This window comes from Camelus dromedarius, chromosome Y, assembly GCF_036321535.1.
Source record: "Camelus dromedarius isolate mCamDro1 chromosome Y, mCamDro1.pat, whole genome shotgun sequence".
NCBI lineage: Eukaryota > Metazoa > Chordata > Mammalia > Artiodactyla > Camelidae > Camelus > Camelus dromedarius.
This window is the reverse complement of record NC_087473.1, coordinates 15,478,324-15,497,302: the sequence shown is the minus strand read 5'-3', so window position 1 is coordinate 15,497,302 and position 18,979 is coordinate 15,478,324. Positions and strand designations below refer to the sequence as shown.

General features: G+C 47.6%; 1 protein-coding gene and 2 long non-coding RNA genes across 5 annotated transcripts in view; 2 read left to right on the top strand and 1 right to left on the bottom strand.

Annotated features, from left to right (window-relative positions):
* The window catches only part of LOC135320459 (anosmin-1), a 170,611-nt gene that overhangs the window by 15,690 nt on the left and 135,942 nt on the right, over nucleotides 1–18,979 (bottom strand). For both annotated transcript variants that reach the window (XM_064483598.1, XM_064483599.1), the window contains 3 exons: nucleotides 13,657–13,862; nucleotides 12,196–12,340; nucleotides 5,993–6,139 (listed from right to left, as the gene is read on the bottom strand). In XM_064483598.1, coding sequence (XP_064339668.1) covers nucleotides 5,993–6,139; nucleotides 12,196–12,340; nucleotides 13,657–13,862 — 498 coding nt within the window. The remainder of the gene's footprint in view (nucleotides 1–5,992; nucleotides 6,140–12,195; nucleotides 12,341–13,656; nucleotides 13,863–18,979) is intronic.
* Nucleotides 1–18,979, top strand: part of LOC105086564 (uncharacterized) — a 482,576-nt gene that overhangs the window by 450,797 nt on the left and 12,800 nt on the right. Inside the window, exon 7 of one of the 2 annotated variants that reach the window (XR_010379612.1) lies at nucleotides 2,089–2,798. The exons of the other annotated variant lie outside the window; for it this stretch is intronic. This is a non-coding gene — a long non-coding RNA (uncharacterized LOC105086564). Of the gene's footprint in view, nucleotides 1–2,088; nucleotides 2,799–18,979 lie in introns of those variants that run through there. 2 annotated transcript variants of the gene reach the window in all.
* On the top strand, nucleotides 6,106–8,972 carry LOC135320460 (uncharacterized). The gene is made up of 2 exons (XR_010379614.1): nucleotides 6,106–8,747; nucleotides 8,892–8,972. It is a non-coding gene; the product is annotated as an uncharacterized LOC135320460 (long non-coding RNA).

Genomic DNA, 18,979 nt, shown 5'->3' with positions numbered 1-18,979 from the left:
TTTCATCGCTGAGTCTACCTCAGATCTAGTCACCTCCCTTCCCCTGCCCCATCACCACCCGTTACTGGCCGTACCTGCTCCCTCCTGGCCTCCCGCAACGTGCTCCCAGCACCGTGGGCCCCAGACGTGACGGTGCCTTTCACGGCGGTCCTGCACACGCAGCCAGGATGCTCCTCTCAGAGCCGTCTGTCCCACGTACAGTGTCCAGTTCCCTTCACTCTCAGAGCGAACAGTCCCCCCCCAGCGTGGCCTTCCGGGTCTCAGGGTGATGGCTCCGCGACCTCTGAACCTCCATCTCAGGTGGACACCCCTCTTCTTCCCAGTGCTGTGTTTGCTGCGTGAGTGTTTGATTAATCTCTGCCAACCCCCCCGGTTACCGCCCCACGAACACAAAGAGGGTGTCTCCTCGGGTCCACCTTTGTACAAACAGAGGAGCATGGTTCTGGCAGGTGATAATAAATATGCACTGAGAGGATGGGCGGACGGATGAGTCAAGGAACACTCATTCACATGCACTGTTATTTCACTAATTATCATTCCGCTAATGGAGAAATCGACTTTGTTATAGTCTAAGATACGAGAGAAAAAGAAAGTTCGGAAACAAGATACTGTATTAAGTAAGAGAATAAAAAGTAATCTGAAAAAGTAGAACACTAAATAAGCTTAGATTAAAAAATTTCTTCAAGCGTCTACAATGGTGTCTCCAGAAGCCCAGTGTAGGAACATTTAGTTTAAAAACGCCAACCAAAAAAGTGCCCACACTTGTATATGTCATTGGAGCACACAAAAAATTATGAATGAATACAATTAACTAAGTGAACTGCTCCTTTTAGAATAATGTTTGCTCTACAAATTCACTGTTGAAAATAACCTACTTTCTGCCAGAACATCCACTTCTGTAACTCAAATAACATAAGGAGTAAGCTGAGAAGGGCTAATGTTTCATATTTAAAACTGAATAAGGTTTGATTCATTTCCCTACAAAATTATATGCCGCATCACAATAAATGCTACCAAAATGTTAAGCTCCCTCTTTGGGAAATGAATAGATTTGTGCTTTTAAGTTCCTAACGTCCAGGTCCTAAAACCACACCCTGCGCTCCATGCCTTTTAGGAAATGTGACATCCAAAAGCCAGTTTCTCTAAGCATTCTGCACTGGTTTGTGAACAAGATTCTACTCTACCCTGGTCTGTCACAAACATTCCATCCTTTTAGTTTTTCAACTCATTGAAATCGACTTGAATGCAAGAATATGCAGTTCCTTGCGTCAAGGAGTTTAACCCCCTTTGAGACAGCTCTCTTGAGTCATACAATGTATGATTTTACTGAATCGAAAAGTCCAGGAAATTGAGCCAGAGCAGCCCTTTTTACAGCAGAAAGAGCACGTCTCTGTTCCTACGTCTGTGATCATTATGAACATGCACGTAATCTGTAAATGTCTGGGGAAGCTCCGGTTTGGGATTCTGTGGGTCACATGGTGACTGCCTCAAAGATTGCAGGAAGGAGGAAAAATGGGGAGTAAGTTTGGGATACACGTTCTCCACCCTGTTCCGCTAGGGACGCCACAGACTTTCCACGGTCTCCTACCAAGTGCCCTGGCAGAGCGAGCTCTGCTGTTTTATATACATGCATTTGACTTTCCAACTTACAATCAGAAGGGAAACGGAATGGCTATAAGGAAGAGGGCTCTCTGGAAAAATAGACTCTCGGTAGAGCAGACTTGTTGCAGTACCTACGTAAGTGACCGTGTGATCAGGCAGAAATCAACTAACATTTGCAGACTAACAGCAAAGTAAGTTACTGTACTGCCATATTTCCACGACACAGCCACCATTGACAGCAACGTGTGTGTGTATACACACACACACACACACTTCATGACAAATGTGATTCCTTAGCTGTCATGCACTCACATGTTTCTTGGATGGGAATTCTGACCATATTCCTGCTTGCAGACATAGTACAAGAAAGGTTAATCTCTCCTCACCTGCCAAATTTTGTAAGATACTTAAAGGTTTAATAGCATGTCCATTGCAAAGTAGATAATGAAAACATTTTTAAAGCATTGCACTTTGTTATCTGCACAGGAGAAAAACACGGAGTCAGTCCCAGAGCAGTGTGAAGCCCCCAGCTCCAGGTCCCTCTCCCTCCGGCCTGAGTCCTGTCTTCTGTCTGACCCCGACCACCCCTTACGGCTCCGCCTACAAGAAGCTCCGTAAGAACCCTTAATTTATAAGGTGTCTGCTTAGTGCCACGCACTGTGCCCGAGCACTCGGTATGTGTAATCGCACTGGATCCTCGCGAGGAACTCAGGGGTGATACATCATTTCCCCTTTATTAGTTCATCATGTTAATAGAATATAGGAGAAAAAGTCACTGATCAGCTCATTACTTACAGAAAGAATATTAGATAAAAATCAGTATGGGTTCATGATGAAAACTTTGCAAGTAAGAGCAGCGGGGAATTTTACTCATCTGCTAAAGGGTGTCTACACAAACCTTAACAAGCTCACCTTACTATGGTGGTCTTTTTGCAATAGCTGTATGTATCAAATCACCACTTTTGTGTGCCTTACAATTAACATGTAACACTGTGTAAGTTTATCTCAATAAAGATGGAAACAATAGAAGCAGATACTCACATATGTATGTGTGTGTATATATATGCATTACACACCCCCCCCCATTATTTTGCCCAATGCCCCTATGAATGGGTATCATTCCATTTTATAGGTAAGAAACTGAATCAGAGTGATGGATTTGCCTAGGGTCACACAGCTGCCCAGCGGTTGGCCTGGGCTTTGAAACAGAATGTATCTTCGTTAAGAATGTATTCTTAAACTCTGTTATTCTGGTCCAAATACTACTTTACAGCTGTGCAGTGTTTTACATGCAACAGTTGCTTACAGATACTTGTTTGCAGTGCCCTTGCTCAGTTAACAATACTATTAACTTGCTCCCACGTAAATATTCCAGTGAGTTACTGGGAAATGCACAGCCAAGTAAGAAGAAAAAAGTGCTTCTGTTTAATCCCTGTTTTGAATAAACAGAAATGAAAGAACCAAAGAGCCAAAAGAAAAGGTTTTAAATAAACACGATGTCCGCAGTCATCACGTTGAGTCAACACCGCACGGAAAGCCTCAGCCACTGTGAAGCACGGGGAAGGCGCGAAGTGAGAAGGGTCTGGAGAGGGAACTGTGAGACTCTCGTTACGGACAGACTACATGGTTGTTTTGTAGAGAAATGGAAAAGAATCATCAGATGAAGTGTTTCAGTGGACAAGGTAATATCATATTAAAAGCTATGATGGCCTCTATATATTACAAAACGCAGCTGATAGAAAAATGTGATCCTGAAGAAAAAATCATCTCACGTTTGTAGATTTTTAAGATACGAATCCTCCAGTCATTGACATGGAGATTACTTGTAATCTCAGTAAAGATCTCAGCAGGTTTTTGTGGAAATTGACAAACGAATGCAAATATTTATATAAAAATACGAAGGGCCAAGAACACTCAGGACAATGCGAAAAAGAAGCTAAACAAAACAAAACAAAACCCAGAGGACTGTGTTTTAAAATATTTGTAAGTCTACAGTGGTTAAGACAATGTGGTATTGCCACAAAGTTGGAAAAATACGTAAATGACTCTATAGAGAGTTCAGAAGTAATTTGTACACATCTATTTGATGTACGGCAAAGAGCTTTGGGGAAAGAAGTACGTTTTAAATGGAAAATCCTCGATCAGGTGGAGACCCAGAGGGAAAGACAAGTAAAAGGACGCGGATGCCCTCCGTGAGGTCCCTGCAGCAGGAGCCAGTTCTGGGCAAGAGTGAGACCGAGGCAGAAGGAGGAGACGGTGTAACTCCTAGGAGATACGGAGACGGTCTTTCTGACCCTGCTCAAGCAGACGTTTCTTAAACAGGACGGGAAGGGCAGTACGCAGAAAGGACACAGAAAGATGAGCTGACAATCTCTAAACTTAAGATGTGTTAAGAAAGTGAAATAAATAAAAGTGGGGGAGGGGAGAACTTAGCTGAACCCCGCAGATGACTCACGTACGCCACCTGTAAAGGCGCCCTGCGGGCAAGACTGGCTGCACAGCTGAAGATTGCTCCCAAAAAGAGGAGGTCCAGCTGTCACTACACTTACGAAAAGATGCTCAACTCCTGGGTGACCAGAAAAATGAGGTTCAGACAACGTGGAGCCATCATTTCATTCGGACCGGGGTGGCTGAACTGAGAAAGGTGGGGAATTCCAGCCAGTGGGGGAGAGAACGCCGGGCAGCCGCGGCTCCCTCACCCTCCTGGGGGAGTGTGCTCCGTCCAGCCACTTTGGAAACCTCTCGTATCTTCTAAAGATCCACATCTCTGTGACCTGAGGATCCCACTTCTGGGGAAGAACACGCACACACTCGCATCCGAAGCCCTGTGTTCGTAGGCTGTTCACGGCAGCCCTGCTCTTAATGACCCATCACTGGAACAAACCGCATCTCCAGCAACTGCTGCAAAGACACAGCCCTGAGGCACACCAGGGACAACTGCAGCGGCGTAAACGTACGAGTCAGCTTCACGCAACACGACGGATGAGTTTCCCACATGAAATCCTCACTGCCGCACTCCTCCAGACGCAAACCGGGCAACTCCACTTGTGTGACTTCAAATACAGGTCCAACAAATCTCTGATCTGAGAAGCCAGGATGAGGGTGACTACTCTAGCTTGCGCGAGATGTTCGCATCGTCTGTCAGGTTTACATTTTCAGTATTGTATTAGTTAAATATGTTTTGTTAAAGTAATATATCAACATACAATTCTAATTTAAAATTGGTTAATACAGACATCCCTCAGTATCCACTGGAGATGGGGGGGCTGGATCCACGCCTCGGGTACGAAATTCCAAGGATGCTCAAGTCCTAAAGCCGTGCCTTCAGACCTGCCGGCTCTGCATCCTTGGATTCAGCCAACTGCAGATCTTAAACACGCCCCACAGCTGGCTGAATGCGCAGATACAGACCCTGCTGATATGGAGGGCTGACTGGACAGCAGATCAAATAAATTTTACAATTTAATATTAATTTAAAACTGGTATTAAATGTAGTACTAAGGATATATTAATATATAATCTTAATAATCAATATTGAGTAAGTAAGATTTAATTTTAAGTATCACATGATAGCAGTAAGACATTAACATTCCTGGTAACGTTACTGCAGCCTCAGGATGCGTTTCAGCAGCTTGGAAGAAAGTTCTGGAACAAGAAGGGCCCCAACACCAATATCCCTTGTGGGACATGAGCCAACACCCTGAGTAGCACTTTGGAAAAATACGAATTGATAAAACTGAATTCCTGAAATAATCTATTTTGCTTTAAAAATGTCTTAAATACGCATAGAAGTGATAAATATAAAAATGTATGTCAGTTAACCCCATAAGTTCTCTCTCAATAATTCAAAGTAAAAATTATGACTCAAGAAAACAGAGGAAGAAAAGGAATTTACCCCAGAGGTAAGAAGACAAAAAGAATTAGGGATGAATGTTCACTGCAGTATTATTTATAAGATAGAAAGTGTGAAGGCAGCTCAATGCTTGGCCGTGATGGAGTCATGACATATACTATGGTATTTCATTATGTCCACCAAGGCGGCAATTTAAAAATAGAATAAAAAAATGCATGACGACAATATAGAATGCAAATATAAAATGAAAACGTGTTTCTTTCACACACACACACACGACTGAGTGAAAACAGAAGCATAGGAAACTTCTGAAAGAAAATCTGCTAAGACGCTATTTCCATGAAATGATACTGAGAAGATAATCTTTTTTTTTTCTTTCTGTTTTCCAAATTATTTGTGATGGAAAAAGAGCACGTGAGCGTTCTGCTCGGCCCCCGTTTTCCGTAATGCCAGCACGGTGGCCCGCTGCTGGCTCCTCCGTCAGCGCGCTCCTTCCCGCGCGCAGCGGCCAGACAGGCGGACCGCGCGCTCACTCACCTTCCGTCTTCTTCCAGTAGACCTTCACTTGCAGCTGGCTGTCCTGGTAGAACGGGGCTCCGATTTCCAGGAGGCGCGAGGGCCGTCGCCTTTGGAAGGGGGGCTGTACCTGCACCTCACTTTTTCGAGTTTTCCCAAGGTGGTGTTCTACAACAAAGCACGACAGTCTCGTTTACCTGTTAGAAATAATCACGGAACCTGAGAGTGGTCCCAGTGTGTTTAATTTCCGCTGCCGTTCATGCATGCTTGGTGCCTGCTTTTAAAGTACAATGTGATGCAACTACAGATGCCTTCACGCTCAAGCTGGTAACACCCCCCTCTCCCCTTCATAACAGGCTGGAATGAATACCCAAAAGTAGGCTGTATATATTATACACAATCCCCTGATTTAAACCGCTAATCAGCCTACATTCATCGGCCTTGAAAAGACGCTCCAATTTAGGTAACAGGTGTAAACAGTATTTCTCACATAGATTTTTCTTTTGTAGTTACGCAGGAAGTAAACGAAATAATATTCAGATACCATTTCATGAAAACAATGTAGGTAGCTTTTCACAGAAGTACCCGCGTGATACATCAGGACCTGGTGCAAAGAAAGAAGGTTCAACTGTGTCAAATGAGTGGTGGAAAGCACAGACTGCATCAACCCAACGGACTTCCAGATCAGTCCCAGCCACCAGCAACCTTTCGCTGTCCTGTTCAAACTGGGGACAGATGTCCAGGACTGACGGGGTTACTGTGAGGTGTTCAGACACGCAGCACAAGAAACGAGACGCAGTGGCAGCTGGACCTGCGACTGGGGAATGGACTGTAAGGGCCCGTTCACTCATCCATTCATTCTCTTCTTGTAAATGCTGGTGACCACTTCCTAAGCGCAGGCACTGAGCAAGGGGCTGGAGATACAGAGCTTTTCTCCCTGAGGCCTCTTGGGAGAGCGGAGTCCTGTCTGCAGGTAACGACCGCTCGCAGGGCAGGACAGGGCTGGGCTGAGGGACGTGCCCAGGGTGGTGGGGGCACACTGAGAGGGGACAGCTCAAGCTGTACTGATTAGAAACCAGTAAGACCCATGTTCCGGGATTTTCTAACAGCGCTGTGAGGTTGGAGTTGTTGGGAATGTGGAAGGAGGAGGGAAAGATTAGGGTGAAAGGGGAGACGGGGTGAAGCAGGAGAAAGGAAAATGAGGACCCCTGAGGAACAAGTGCATCGAACGTGAACGTCTCCCTACACAGGCGGGCCCGTTAAGTCATCCACCCAGTGGATCTGATTAAAAGAAAAGGGATACTTACATTAGCTGGGTTCATATTTAGAATATTTTAAATAATTCAGACGAACGTCTGGATACGTGAGACACATTTACTAGGTGTCAGGGTTCTGCAACCAAACCCAGTGTGTGTGTGTGGGGGGGGGGTTCCCCACACCACCGACTCTCGGACACCGGTGGGGTGTCCTACAGTTCAGCTCAGTTCTGATGCGTTCTACCCACAGACGGCATCAGACCCCAAGGGTCGGGGCTTCTAAAGGCTCAGTCCCTAAAGACCACGTCTCCCACCTGCAGACACCGGTCCCAAGTCTAGGTTGTCACCTGTGCATCTGATGACCTCCTATAGATCAAAAGTTTCGAAGACCCCCCCCCCCACAACCTCCTTAGATGCAACTAATTTCCAAGAATGGCTCATAGAACTTAAGAGAAATATTTGACTTACTAGGTTACCTGTTTGTTATAAAAAAATATATATATATAACTCGGGAACAGCCAGATGGAAGAGACACAGAGACCAAGGTCCAGGGGAGGGGGTGGAGCTTCTATGCTCAGAGCGAGTCACACTCCCAGCCCACGGTCACCAACCCGGAACCTCTCTGAACCCCATGCTGTTAGATTTTCATAGAGGCTTCAATCCACAGACACAACTGATTAATTTATTGGCCACTAAGGACTGAACTCAACCTTCAGCCCCTCTCCCTTCCTCAGAGGCAGGGGTGGGGCTGAAAGTTCAAACCTTCCAATTAGTCCTTGGTTCCTCTGCCGAACACCAGCCCTTAGATGCTCTCCTCATTCACACAACAAAAGGCACCTTTATCACTCACTCTCATCACTTAGGAAATTTCCAGCAGTTTCAGGAGCTCCATACCAGGACTGTGCCAAGACCAAGTCAGTCTCATTCTAAATCCCAGTCAAGTCAGTCAAAGGCGACTGCTTGGTACGAGGTGCTGCGCCTCACCCTGCGGACACAGCACAGTTAGCGTGGAGCCCAGAGGAGGAGCCTGGGGCTCAGAGAAAACTCACAAGACTCCGGACCAAAACGCATCCCTTTCTCGACCCCACCGTGGAGTTCCGGAATCCTGCTGGCTGCACCTGAAGCATTTTTGCGTAAGATTTTTCACAAGCCCATTTATGCAGCTAATTCCTTTCATAATCTGTGGTGTTAAGAATTTGCCAGCGGGTAACCAAGACAGTTTATATAAGCATGTTTAATCTCTGTGTGAATTCTGTCTTCCTGCTTTCCTTTATATCCCATGCACACTTCCATTTTTCAGTGTAGACGTAAGAACATACTTGTAAGTATCTATCTATCTCAAGACTGAAACTTTGTCGCTTTATTGAAATCATTCAAGCACAGAAGTGGATGGACGAGCCACGTGCAGGAGGCAGAGAAGTGATGCTTCAGTCCTGGGAGGGTGTCCCTGACTCTGAGTGTGTCCGCCACTTCCCGCCAGAGACAGAAATGGAACACAGGCCACTTCTTCACGTTCTGAGGTTTGAGGTCTGATTTATACCCTCTAATAGTCCTGAAAGTTAAGAGAATTGAGCGACTAGGCTGTTTTTCTGAATGTCAGCATTTTGCTAACCTTACAGATTAAGAGATTCAGACCATTTTCTCTCTGCCCCATTTTTGTTTAGTTCCAGTTGTATGAGGCAACTCTGTAAAACATTCGGCGCCTGTCAACCCTGGAAATAGTCCGCCTGCCTCCAAAAAGGCAAGTCACGTTTCCATTAACGATAGTATTATGTCTTTCTTCCTTCAAGGGACCCTGTTCTAAAACCAGGTCAACATGCAGCCTTTGCTTGCGTAGAAATATTTATCATTATAGCACCTAGTAGCCTGCAGACCTGGAAAGTATAATTCAAGAAGTAACTCATATGCTGACATTTACTGCTCTCCTCCCTGTGAAACAGAACTCCCGTTGCTCACACAGTGAAGCTGTAATTACTCTATTTCCACTTGGTCCGAGATATGATATACAGTGTTCTTGTAAAAGTCATGTAAGAGTGTTTCTGAGATTATATATCAACATGGGGTCAGAAATCAAATGCTGACACTCAGCTGTATGCTGCCTGATCCTTTGTAAAGCCAGTCCCTTCCAGAAGCTTCCTGACACCCAAGTTGTATGTGTTATGCTGGAACTTTGCACTGTTACTTCTTTTTTTTTTATATATTTTTTTCTGAATGCACATGACAGAAATCACTTCACGCCAGCATAAAGCAGTTAGTAGGTTCACTGTCATGTCCCTTTGTTGGTCAGGTAAAATGTTACCTAATTTTAAAAGAGGGTTAGAAAGTGACCAACACTCAGCGTCGGCCTCCCCAATGAAGAGGAGCTGGTGGAGGTTGCAGGTGAGAGAGGGAACACCCGATGGCCTGGAAGGACTTCTGGAGCGATGCTTACGGCTGCATGGCCACACAGACAGTCCGTCTTCTCTGACCTAGGCGAGACCTTGCTTCTGTGCATTACTTTTCAAGGTCAGGAAGGGCTGGGTCTGGACTCACACGGTGGAGTCCACCACGTGTAAAAGGAAGGACCGTGCCCCGAGATTACAGAGGACAGGAGAGGAGGGGGCTGGGGCTGGGGCTGGGCCCACCCGGTGGAGTTAACCCGAGATTACAGAGGACAGAGAAGACAGACGTGGTGAGGGGACAGGTGAGCTTGTGTCCGCGGGGAACTGTGTGGCTTACCGAGAAGGAGGCGTTCAGATGATGTGGCACTCTAGGACCTAAACTGAGAGGAAGGTTTATCATCACGCTTGCGAGGCTGGGAGAAGGCGCTAACTACAGAGGGTCTCACGGAGCCGCTTACGGGGTTGTGCGGGGTGCCCGGGAAGAGGGAGGAGGCCCCGGGTGGGCTGGACCATGACGAGGCCCCAGGTGACGTGACCTCAACAATGTCACGATGTGGATTTCTCTCTCCTTGTTCTTGGCTGTGGGCATAAACACATAGGAAATTGTGGGAGCCTGCAATGCCATGCCAGTTTGTAACAGGGAAGGAATGCTGTTTATTGCAAAAGCCAGAAGGAGACTAAATGGCAAACTTACTTCACAAAACAGATAAAACCCGCCACCAGCAGAGAAAAGCAGGGTTACGGGAGAAGCAGAACTTTAAAGGGTTTGGGTCTGAGAAGAAATGTGGGGACAAGTAAGTGGGAAACAGTAAAGGATGAGATCTGGGGAGGAGGGGAAAGAGAAGACGTAGGTGTTGATCTTGAGAGAGGAACTGAGAAGACAGAGAAATCCGTAATATGACTAATATTTTCTAAAGAACAGTTTGGCAGCTGTCTACACAACGGATATTTAAGAAAGAGTGGAAACCAGTGCTGATTAGGAGATTATTTTAACTTAATACGAAAGGTGACAGTGGCCACAACAAGGGAGGGCACTGGTCAGATCCCACAAAGAATCGGAGGTTAGACAAAAGGGCTTTCTAAATGAACTGCATTTCTGGAGAGAAAGGAGAGAGGCACGTGAAGAGGGGCCTCTCCATCCAGCACAGGCAGTAATGTGTGTGTGCACGTGTGTATGTGTGTGTCTGTACGTGCACACACACACATAAATGCACGGTACGTACACCTATATAATGTGCACATCGTCTGTATAGGATACAGTGTGCGTGTGTTTATACTAGAAAAGAGTATAGAACTGTAGAACATAGTAAATGCACCACTAGACAGTTTGATGAATGGAGGACTACATTTTAAAAAAAATCAATAAAGCTACTAGAAAAAAAAGAAAGGAAAAAGAAGGAAAGAAAAAGAAAAAAGAAGGAAAAAAATTAAGCCACTAAATACATAGAAATGTTTCCATGAGAATTTTTTAGGTACAAGGGGCACTGTACCCAGATCTATACATAGAAATAGTAGACCTTTCCAGTCCATTTACTGTCCAGAAGGACTGTTTCTCACGTCGGCAGGAAGCGCTGTTTCTAGAACTCTCTGAGACCACCACTCCCCGAGGACCTGCTCGCCGGGTCCTGTTTCTGCGCCGTGCGTGGCTGGAGGTGATTCCAGGCCATCGCTGCGTTGAACTCTGCAGACCCAGCCTGGCCTCTGCTACACGCAGACAAGCTCAGCACAGCTTCCCAGGCGGACCCAGGCCCTCCAGCCCCGCCACGAGCAAAGGCAGACACCAGGGCCTGGCCTGGCCCTGGCTGCCGTCGAGCCGCGCGTCCCCAGAGCCCTGGCCGGGAGCCTCCCCGCGGCCCTTCCAGCAGCCCCACCTCGGAGCTGAGCCGGACGCCCCGAGGAGCTCGTGCTGGCTCAGGGATGAGCGTCTCGGAAGACTCTCCTGTTGCTTCGCCCAGTTCACGGCAAACAGGCTAGCTTAGAAACACTGGAAACGAGGAAAACGGATATTGGAATGACCCAGCCCTGCCCCCAGGGGAGAATGAGGTGGCCTTTGGCATTAACTGTGGCCGCTGTGTGAAGCCAAGAAAAAAGGGGCGTGTCGTGTTTTTACAAGGGAAGCAACAGTTTCCAACAGCTGAACGGTGAGGATCTTCCTGAAAAACAAGGTCACCTCTGCCTAAGGGTCCCAGATTCGTACATACACACATTCGTCAGCATGAGACCTGCTTTCTGGGGGAAGGTACGGCTCAGTGGCAGAGCGTGTGCTTAGCACGCCCAAGGTCCTCGGTTCCATCCCCAGTCCCTCCATAAAAAGGCAAAACAAAACAAACAAAAAAATACTGAGCCATGTTTTCGTGTCAAATGTCCATTCTGACACCAAAATACTGTGCATAAAATAGATAAAACCACAAGAAAACTCAAAGGTAAAGCTTGCCTGCATCATCGTTCAAAGGACAGTGACGCGGCTGTGAGCGTGAAGACCTTCCATGTAAAGACTCCAAATCAAACAGCCCTCAGGCTGCGCGGGGCCATGACGTGGTGCGGGCTGGTGGGAGGCCGCGTCAGGAAGAGGATGGGGGGCACTTACTGTTGTGGGCGGCGCGTGTGGACGTGAACTGCAGGGAGACCTTGGCGCTCTTGAGGCGCGTCTGGCCCCAGTACGACACGGCCTGCAGCTCCACCGTGTAGTCGCAGTCGGGCTGCAGCCGCTCCAGGGTCACCGCGCGCTGGGCCTGCAGGCGGCAGAGGGTGCTCGGACTCCATCCCACGCCTTCCTGCCGCCCAGCTTCACTGCATCGCCTCCCGCGGCCCCAACAGCCACACCAGCTCCCAGCCCATGTGCCCTGCACTCTCTCCCATCACCAACTTTCCTAAGTCCTCAGCAGCTGAAAACCCAGTCTCCCCAGGGAGCCGAGTAAACGTCACAGAAAGGCCCAGACACATTTTTTGGAAATCGTGTTTCCACTTGCATGACTGGATGCTCTGCAGTAGCAGGGGAACGAGTGATTCTGCCACCCCAGCCTTCTCCTAGATGCCACCTCATGAGAAAAGAGGGCTGTTTCAAACAAATTAGCGGATACTCGTGTTAGCACAGACCTGGAAAAGTTACTAATCGGCATTAATTACATTTCTTTGATATTTATTCTAAATCTTCTATGAGTAAATTTCTCCCAAAAGTTGTAAGAAAAATCGATTAGGCGAAACGCCGAAAGCTTTTTTTTTTTTTTTTTTTGACTTGCAGGTATAATGACATAGTAAGTCCCTTATAAGAACTTAGAATTAAGAGAAATACTGTGCTTGTCTTAGAATTCAAAACGTTTGTCACAACATAGTGTGTGTGGCATCACAATGCCCCTAGGCTGAAAGACGACTTGTCTATAAATGGTGAAGGGGGTGACATTAACATTTATGAAGGGAAAAATGTGTCCAGACATCAGCCCATGCTTCCCAGCAGAGAACAGTGCAGTCCCAGGCGTGCAGTGTGCTGTATGAAGGGCATCGTTATCTGAAACTGCCGAGCACTGAATCATACACATGAATCCCCTGTTGAAACTCCACAGTGGCCCAGCCACATGCTCGTGATAATTCTGGGTCACGTGGGATCCCTTTTCAGGGAGAGCGCAGGGTTTTCACGGGCATTTCAGAACTAGGTTCAGTCTGGGTTCAACCCCCAGCACTGCCATTTAAAAGTAAGTAAATATATAAACCTAATAACCACCCCCCCCCAAGACAGCTAACATGTCCATCACAGGACATTCTGAATGATGTCGTTGCATATGGCTGGACACTGTTTTTTCCCTTTGATTCTGGACTCGTGCCGGCCATTTGGATCTGAGCAGGTCAGCGGGCTAAATTAAACTATTTTCACCTGAAATGTAAAAGGCTACGTGGTTGGCATGGTCCTGTTTTCTGAGCTTCCGCCGTTTAAGGGGAGGGGACGGGAACCTGTCCTGTATCCCCCCCCTCTTCTCGGCTCATCGAGGCCACTTTCACACCAGCTGCCGTGACTTCAAACGCCCGCCCCCCAGTCCTCCCAGTTCGCACTCACCCCGTCCGTAGTCTTCCTCCTCTTCTTTTTCGTCGGCACAAGTGACTTGCTGCTGACCATCCAGCTCCAGAACACCTTGTAGTGGTGCACCGGGATGTCCGGCTCCTCGGGCAGATCCCAGACGACCGTCACCGTCACGCTCCCGTCGCTGGTTATGCTGGAGTTGGCGAGCCGGAGGTTGGCCGGAGCCGGTGGTGCGGATGGGTCTGAAATCCCAGGAGAAAGACAGGCCACATGACTCAAGTACCACGGATGACCACAAAGCCACTGTCTCTGCACGTGTAATGACAACACAGTCAGCCCAGGAAGGCTGCCCTTTAAATGCAGAACAGCTGGAAACACGCACTGAGTACAGTCCCCTTTTTAAACCTCAAACTGAAATACAGTGTCCAAGAGAAATGTGTTGGGGCCACATCTGTCATCCAAGTATTTGCACAGCACTGCAACCCAGGCCCATGTTCACTGTACCAAAACCGATCGATTTCTGTAAAACACGGTCAAATTCCATTTAGGTTGGTTGACATTAAATAAGTAAGCGAAGTCGAAATGCCTTTGAAAATTCTGAAAATGAAGACAGAAAGCTCGGGCCAGCTCACACGCCAGCTTTCATCAAAAGCCTGTAGCTTTCGGTCCTTGCATCAGAACACAGATGGCAGCAAACACAAAGCACCTTTTGTATCCACATTACAAGCTGGATGACAGTTGGACATGTTTGTAATCCCACCATTTCGAGGTTGTCACATAAACCAAAACCTTCTCCACTGTCGAGAGAGATGAGGTTCTGGAATGATGACTCCACAAATCTCCATTTAACACAGAGATAAATGATGACTAAGTGTGTGTGAAGCTGAGGGTCTTTCCTTCATTTTTTTGGCCACAAAGTGAGCAAGTCTGGATGCCGCTCACCACAAATGGTTTACAGACGGCTTGTTTCAAGCTGCCTTCCCAGGAAAATGCTGTCAATAATTCTAATTGTGATACCATCTGCGTCGCAGGTACAAAGTTACATCTGACTCGATATAAATGAAGAAGGGTGAGAGAAGTACCCATGTTTTTCACTCTTGGGATCATTTGTGTTTCTGGAATGATGGAAACATGAAGTATTTTTAAAATCTGTTGCATGTCTGTATGATGTGTAAGTTCTGGAGGTTTGGTGGTTTGCTTAGTTAAAAAAAAACATTGCAGTTATTTTCCTAGAGCAATGGCTGATGCAAAGCGTGTTCCATGGTATTTTGGACCAAGTGGTTCTCAGTCAACATCAGGAACCCTCTGGGAGGGCCCGAGGCCGACACTGAGACATGCCGAGTCACTGAGTCTGGGTGGGGCTCACAGCGATGTTCACGTTAAATATATGCTACCTATATTAAGTGTTCATGTAACTACAAACATACACACGTTTCCTATGAGACATGTTTTTATGTAAAGCCCACACACAGTCGTGAAGTTGATGCTCCGCAGGCCGGAAGTTGAGAACCGCGGCAGCCACCCAAGAGCCTCACTTGGTTCCGTATGAGGGCAAAGTGCTTGCTCCTGGCAAGCCCTACCCCGACCACCTACACGGTCACCGCGCTCGCCTTCAGTCACCCACCTACACGGTCACCGCGCTCGCCTTCAGTCACGTTCCCCACGTGCCTCCACACCCTACCAGACCTGCCTTTGGTCCCTTCTCCGCCACCCTCCCCCTGGCCCAGATCCTCCCCATCGCACCATCTCTATAGACGGGAGAGCGTCCAGCCTCGGCGCAGGGGGCCTCCTTCCATCTACACCCACTCTCTAGGGGTCTCAGCCAGTCACAACTTTATAAAAAAAAAGTCTTTGTGCTGATGACTCTCAAAGGACGTCTTCCACATAAAATTTGCCCCTGAACTTGGGTTCAGGTATAGAAGGGCATTTCCACCAGCTCCACGTGGAGGTCTCGGAGGCAACCTGAAAGTAACGTGTGCAACACCAGAGTCACGCCCCTCCCAGCCCCGCACCCCACCAGACACCGCTCTCGGGAAATGCAAACGCCTCCTTCCAGCTGCTCCCACCCCAGACCTTGAGGTCGTAGACTTCCTTGGTTCTCATGCTTCAAGCAAATCCTGTTGGCAGTACCTTTAAAATCTATCTGGAACTTCTCTGTCTTCACTAGAACAACATCATGGGCCGAGCTGCTGTCCTCTCCCTGATTGCTGCAAAGTCCTCCCACCCTGTCTCAGCACAGCCGTGGTGATTCTCTACCACACAAGCACATCCTGGGGCCCCGCAGCTTGGAAGCTCTCGGCGGCCCCCGTCACACCTAGACTCAGAGGCCAGCAACCTCCCCAAAGTCCTGCACATTCTTTCTGCACATTGCCTCCCAAACCTCCTTCCCCGCCCCCACCGATCCTGCTGCTCTAGCCACACCGGTTCCCATGTTACTTCTTGGAGATGCAAACCAGGATGCTGCTGAGGATTTTCCACTGCCTTTGCCTAAATGTGTTCCCCCAGAGACTCCGTGCTGGCTCTTTACCTACTGCTGGTCGACCAGACTTACTCAGAACGGCTCCATGTGCTTCCCTGCCTCACCCGCGAAATCTCACCGTGGTTTTCCCCTGCTCTGCTCTTTTCCAAGCCCCTTACAACCAAATGACTTACTGTATGCTTTATTTGCTGTCTGCCTCCACTCACGACAAAGAGAGCTTCCCGGAGGGAGGCATTTTTCTCTATCTCGTTCACTTCTGTATTCCCAGGATTGAGACAAGTGCCCAGGACACAGCAGGTGCCCAGTCGCATTTGCTGAATGAACAACAGAGTTTGCCCAAATGTTGACTTCGTTTTGTAAGGTGATGCTTCAGTTTCAGGTTTAAGCCCTGTCAGTGGAAATGGATAAACCGTTCAAGACCCTAACGTGAAGTACAATCAAAGGAGTGCTATTCCCCGTTTGAAATAAGAGACTCAAAGCGTCCGTCGTGTGAGTCAGTCCTGAACCGACAACAGGTTGCTGCCGCCCTTTCTGAGAGGGAAGCCGGCTGGCACACTCAGCACCACCTCAAAGCAAGAGAAAAATGAAAATGTGTGAAGATCATCGCAGCCGTGTGCACCTTCAGTGACGCCCCTGGACGTGTCTGCTGAAGATTAGCTACGTGAATCTTCTAGATACTCTAGGTTCATGGGAAAAGCTCAAAATCATCTTTTCTAAAGAATTTCCAAGTCTGAGAAAGCAGCTTCTATTGCGTGTTTCATCATTTCCTTGATCCACCTCATTCATCGCATCATTACTCACCGCCCAGAAAAGACGTCTCAAACTTAGATGTGCTGATGACAATCCAGAATAACACCATCCGGTTCACAGAACATCATAAAACACGAAACGACGTAATTCATGAAAACATTAGGAAACTGTTTTCCAAAAACTGAATTAGTATTTGCTAAACGCTTACTTGAAAGTAAAGCCCGTCTGACCGTTCACCATACCAAGGTGGCATACTCCTGTTACCGAGAGGAGACAACCCCAATCTCTTCCTCCCCAAGAATAACCACCTGTACATTACAAAGTCAAAAGGGAAGAGCAGAGATCTTGTCTTTATCACCCCGATTACCCTCTGTAAGCCAGCTCGTCATTTGTCCCCTGTTCACGGCCAACTTCGGAGGAGAGAGCCAGTCTCACCGGAAGGGTCTCATTCAGTCCTAGTGAACGCCCATGCTGTAGCCATTCACTGCCTTGTGAAACGGGTCCCTACCTTATGGAAATAAAGTAGGCTCACTTTCTTGAATTATGCAAAATCTTTTCTTTCCGTTTACATACACTTTTAATTGTATTAAAATTTAGAAATGGGGTTGCAAGTTTGCATTTGGAAAAAATTACTTGTATATCCGGATTCCACATTTTGATAAAGCCTTACAGGATTCTGTAATTCATCTGGCCTCCTTTCTAACTGCTGAGGATGTCAAGGGTTGGACAGGTGCAGTGACCTGCCCGAGGTCATTCACATAACTGGGGGCAGAGCCGGGAGGACAGAGACTGGAGGCTCTCACGGTGCACACCAGCCACACCTCTCCATGCATCACGTGTCATCATCGTAACGATGGGCCACTGTCCCTCCCAAAGTAAACCGGTAAAGCCCTTGGCTGGGGAACATGCCTGTCCTAACAGTCTAGTGCAGGGACTGAGGGCCAGACGGTAAACATCAGGGCTTTGCAGGCCACACGGTGTGCGTCACAGCTTCTCCACTCCGCCCTGGCAGCCTGGCAGCCTGACAGCAGCCACAGACAGGAGGTAAACAAATGACCCCCGCTCTGTGCCAGTAAGACATTATATGCAGACACAGGCAGCAGGTCACTCAGGGACCACAGGCCACAGATTCCCCACCGCTGACCTAGTCTTTCCAAAGCAGTGACACCATCTAGCTTCCTGAAACCAGACATGACTACTGCTTACTCCTGATTTTATAAGATACAGTTCTACTTTGGTTTTTAAATGTTAGCAGTTTGTTCCCATTTTACAGATGGGGAGACTGAGGATCAAAGAGTTTAATTCACTAGTTAAGAGTGTAGGGCGAGAGGGTCAGAGTCACATCACAGGACCAGGGCTCCTCCGTCCCCTTCTCTGAGGCTTAAATGAGAGCATTTCTCCCCATCGCACTTCTCTCTGTTTCATCCTCTCCCCGCTTACAACCGTCCCAGGCATCTGCAGAGACACTTCAGAAACCAGAAGGCAAGCACACTTTCAAACATGAGTGAAGTAGGAGGGCTGTACCAGCTCCTTTTACAATCTGTGATTTCCAGGGCAAGATACACTCAGCGTTTAGCATGAATATCCACCTTCAGCCTTAGAAATAGTTCCTCTTATTAACGATCCTATGTGGCGCTTTTGGCAAAGGAAGGCGGAACATTTGGGTTTCAGAAAGATGGATTTAAGGTTTCGTCCCTGAACCTCTTGTGGTTAACAGTGCAAGTGGCAAAGTGACAGGCACTGTGGGCCTGCAGTGGGCAGGATGCCGAGCAGAGTCCCCTGTCAGCCCCAGACAAGTGCAGGCCTGTCGTGGCAGTGATGTGAAACCTCATGGGAAGGGAGCCCTTCCACCCACCCTGGGAGAGACCTTAACTTCACTTGTGATGACGCAGACCCCTCCAGGTTTCCAGACGATGCTGTTCGTTAAATACGGAGACCCACCCCTGAGTCAGATGAAAAATGGAGTGGCATTCAAATGCCAGGAAAGAGAGAGACCTTTAGATGATCATACTGAGTGACGTAAGTCAGACAGAAAGACAAATACCATACGATACCACTTATATGTGGAATCTAAAAAATAATACAAATGATCTTATTTACAAAACAGGAACAGACTCACAGAGATAGGAA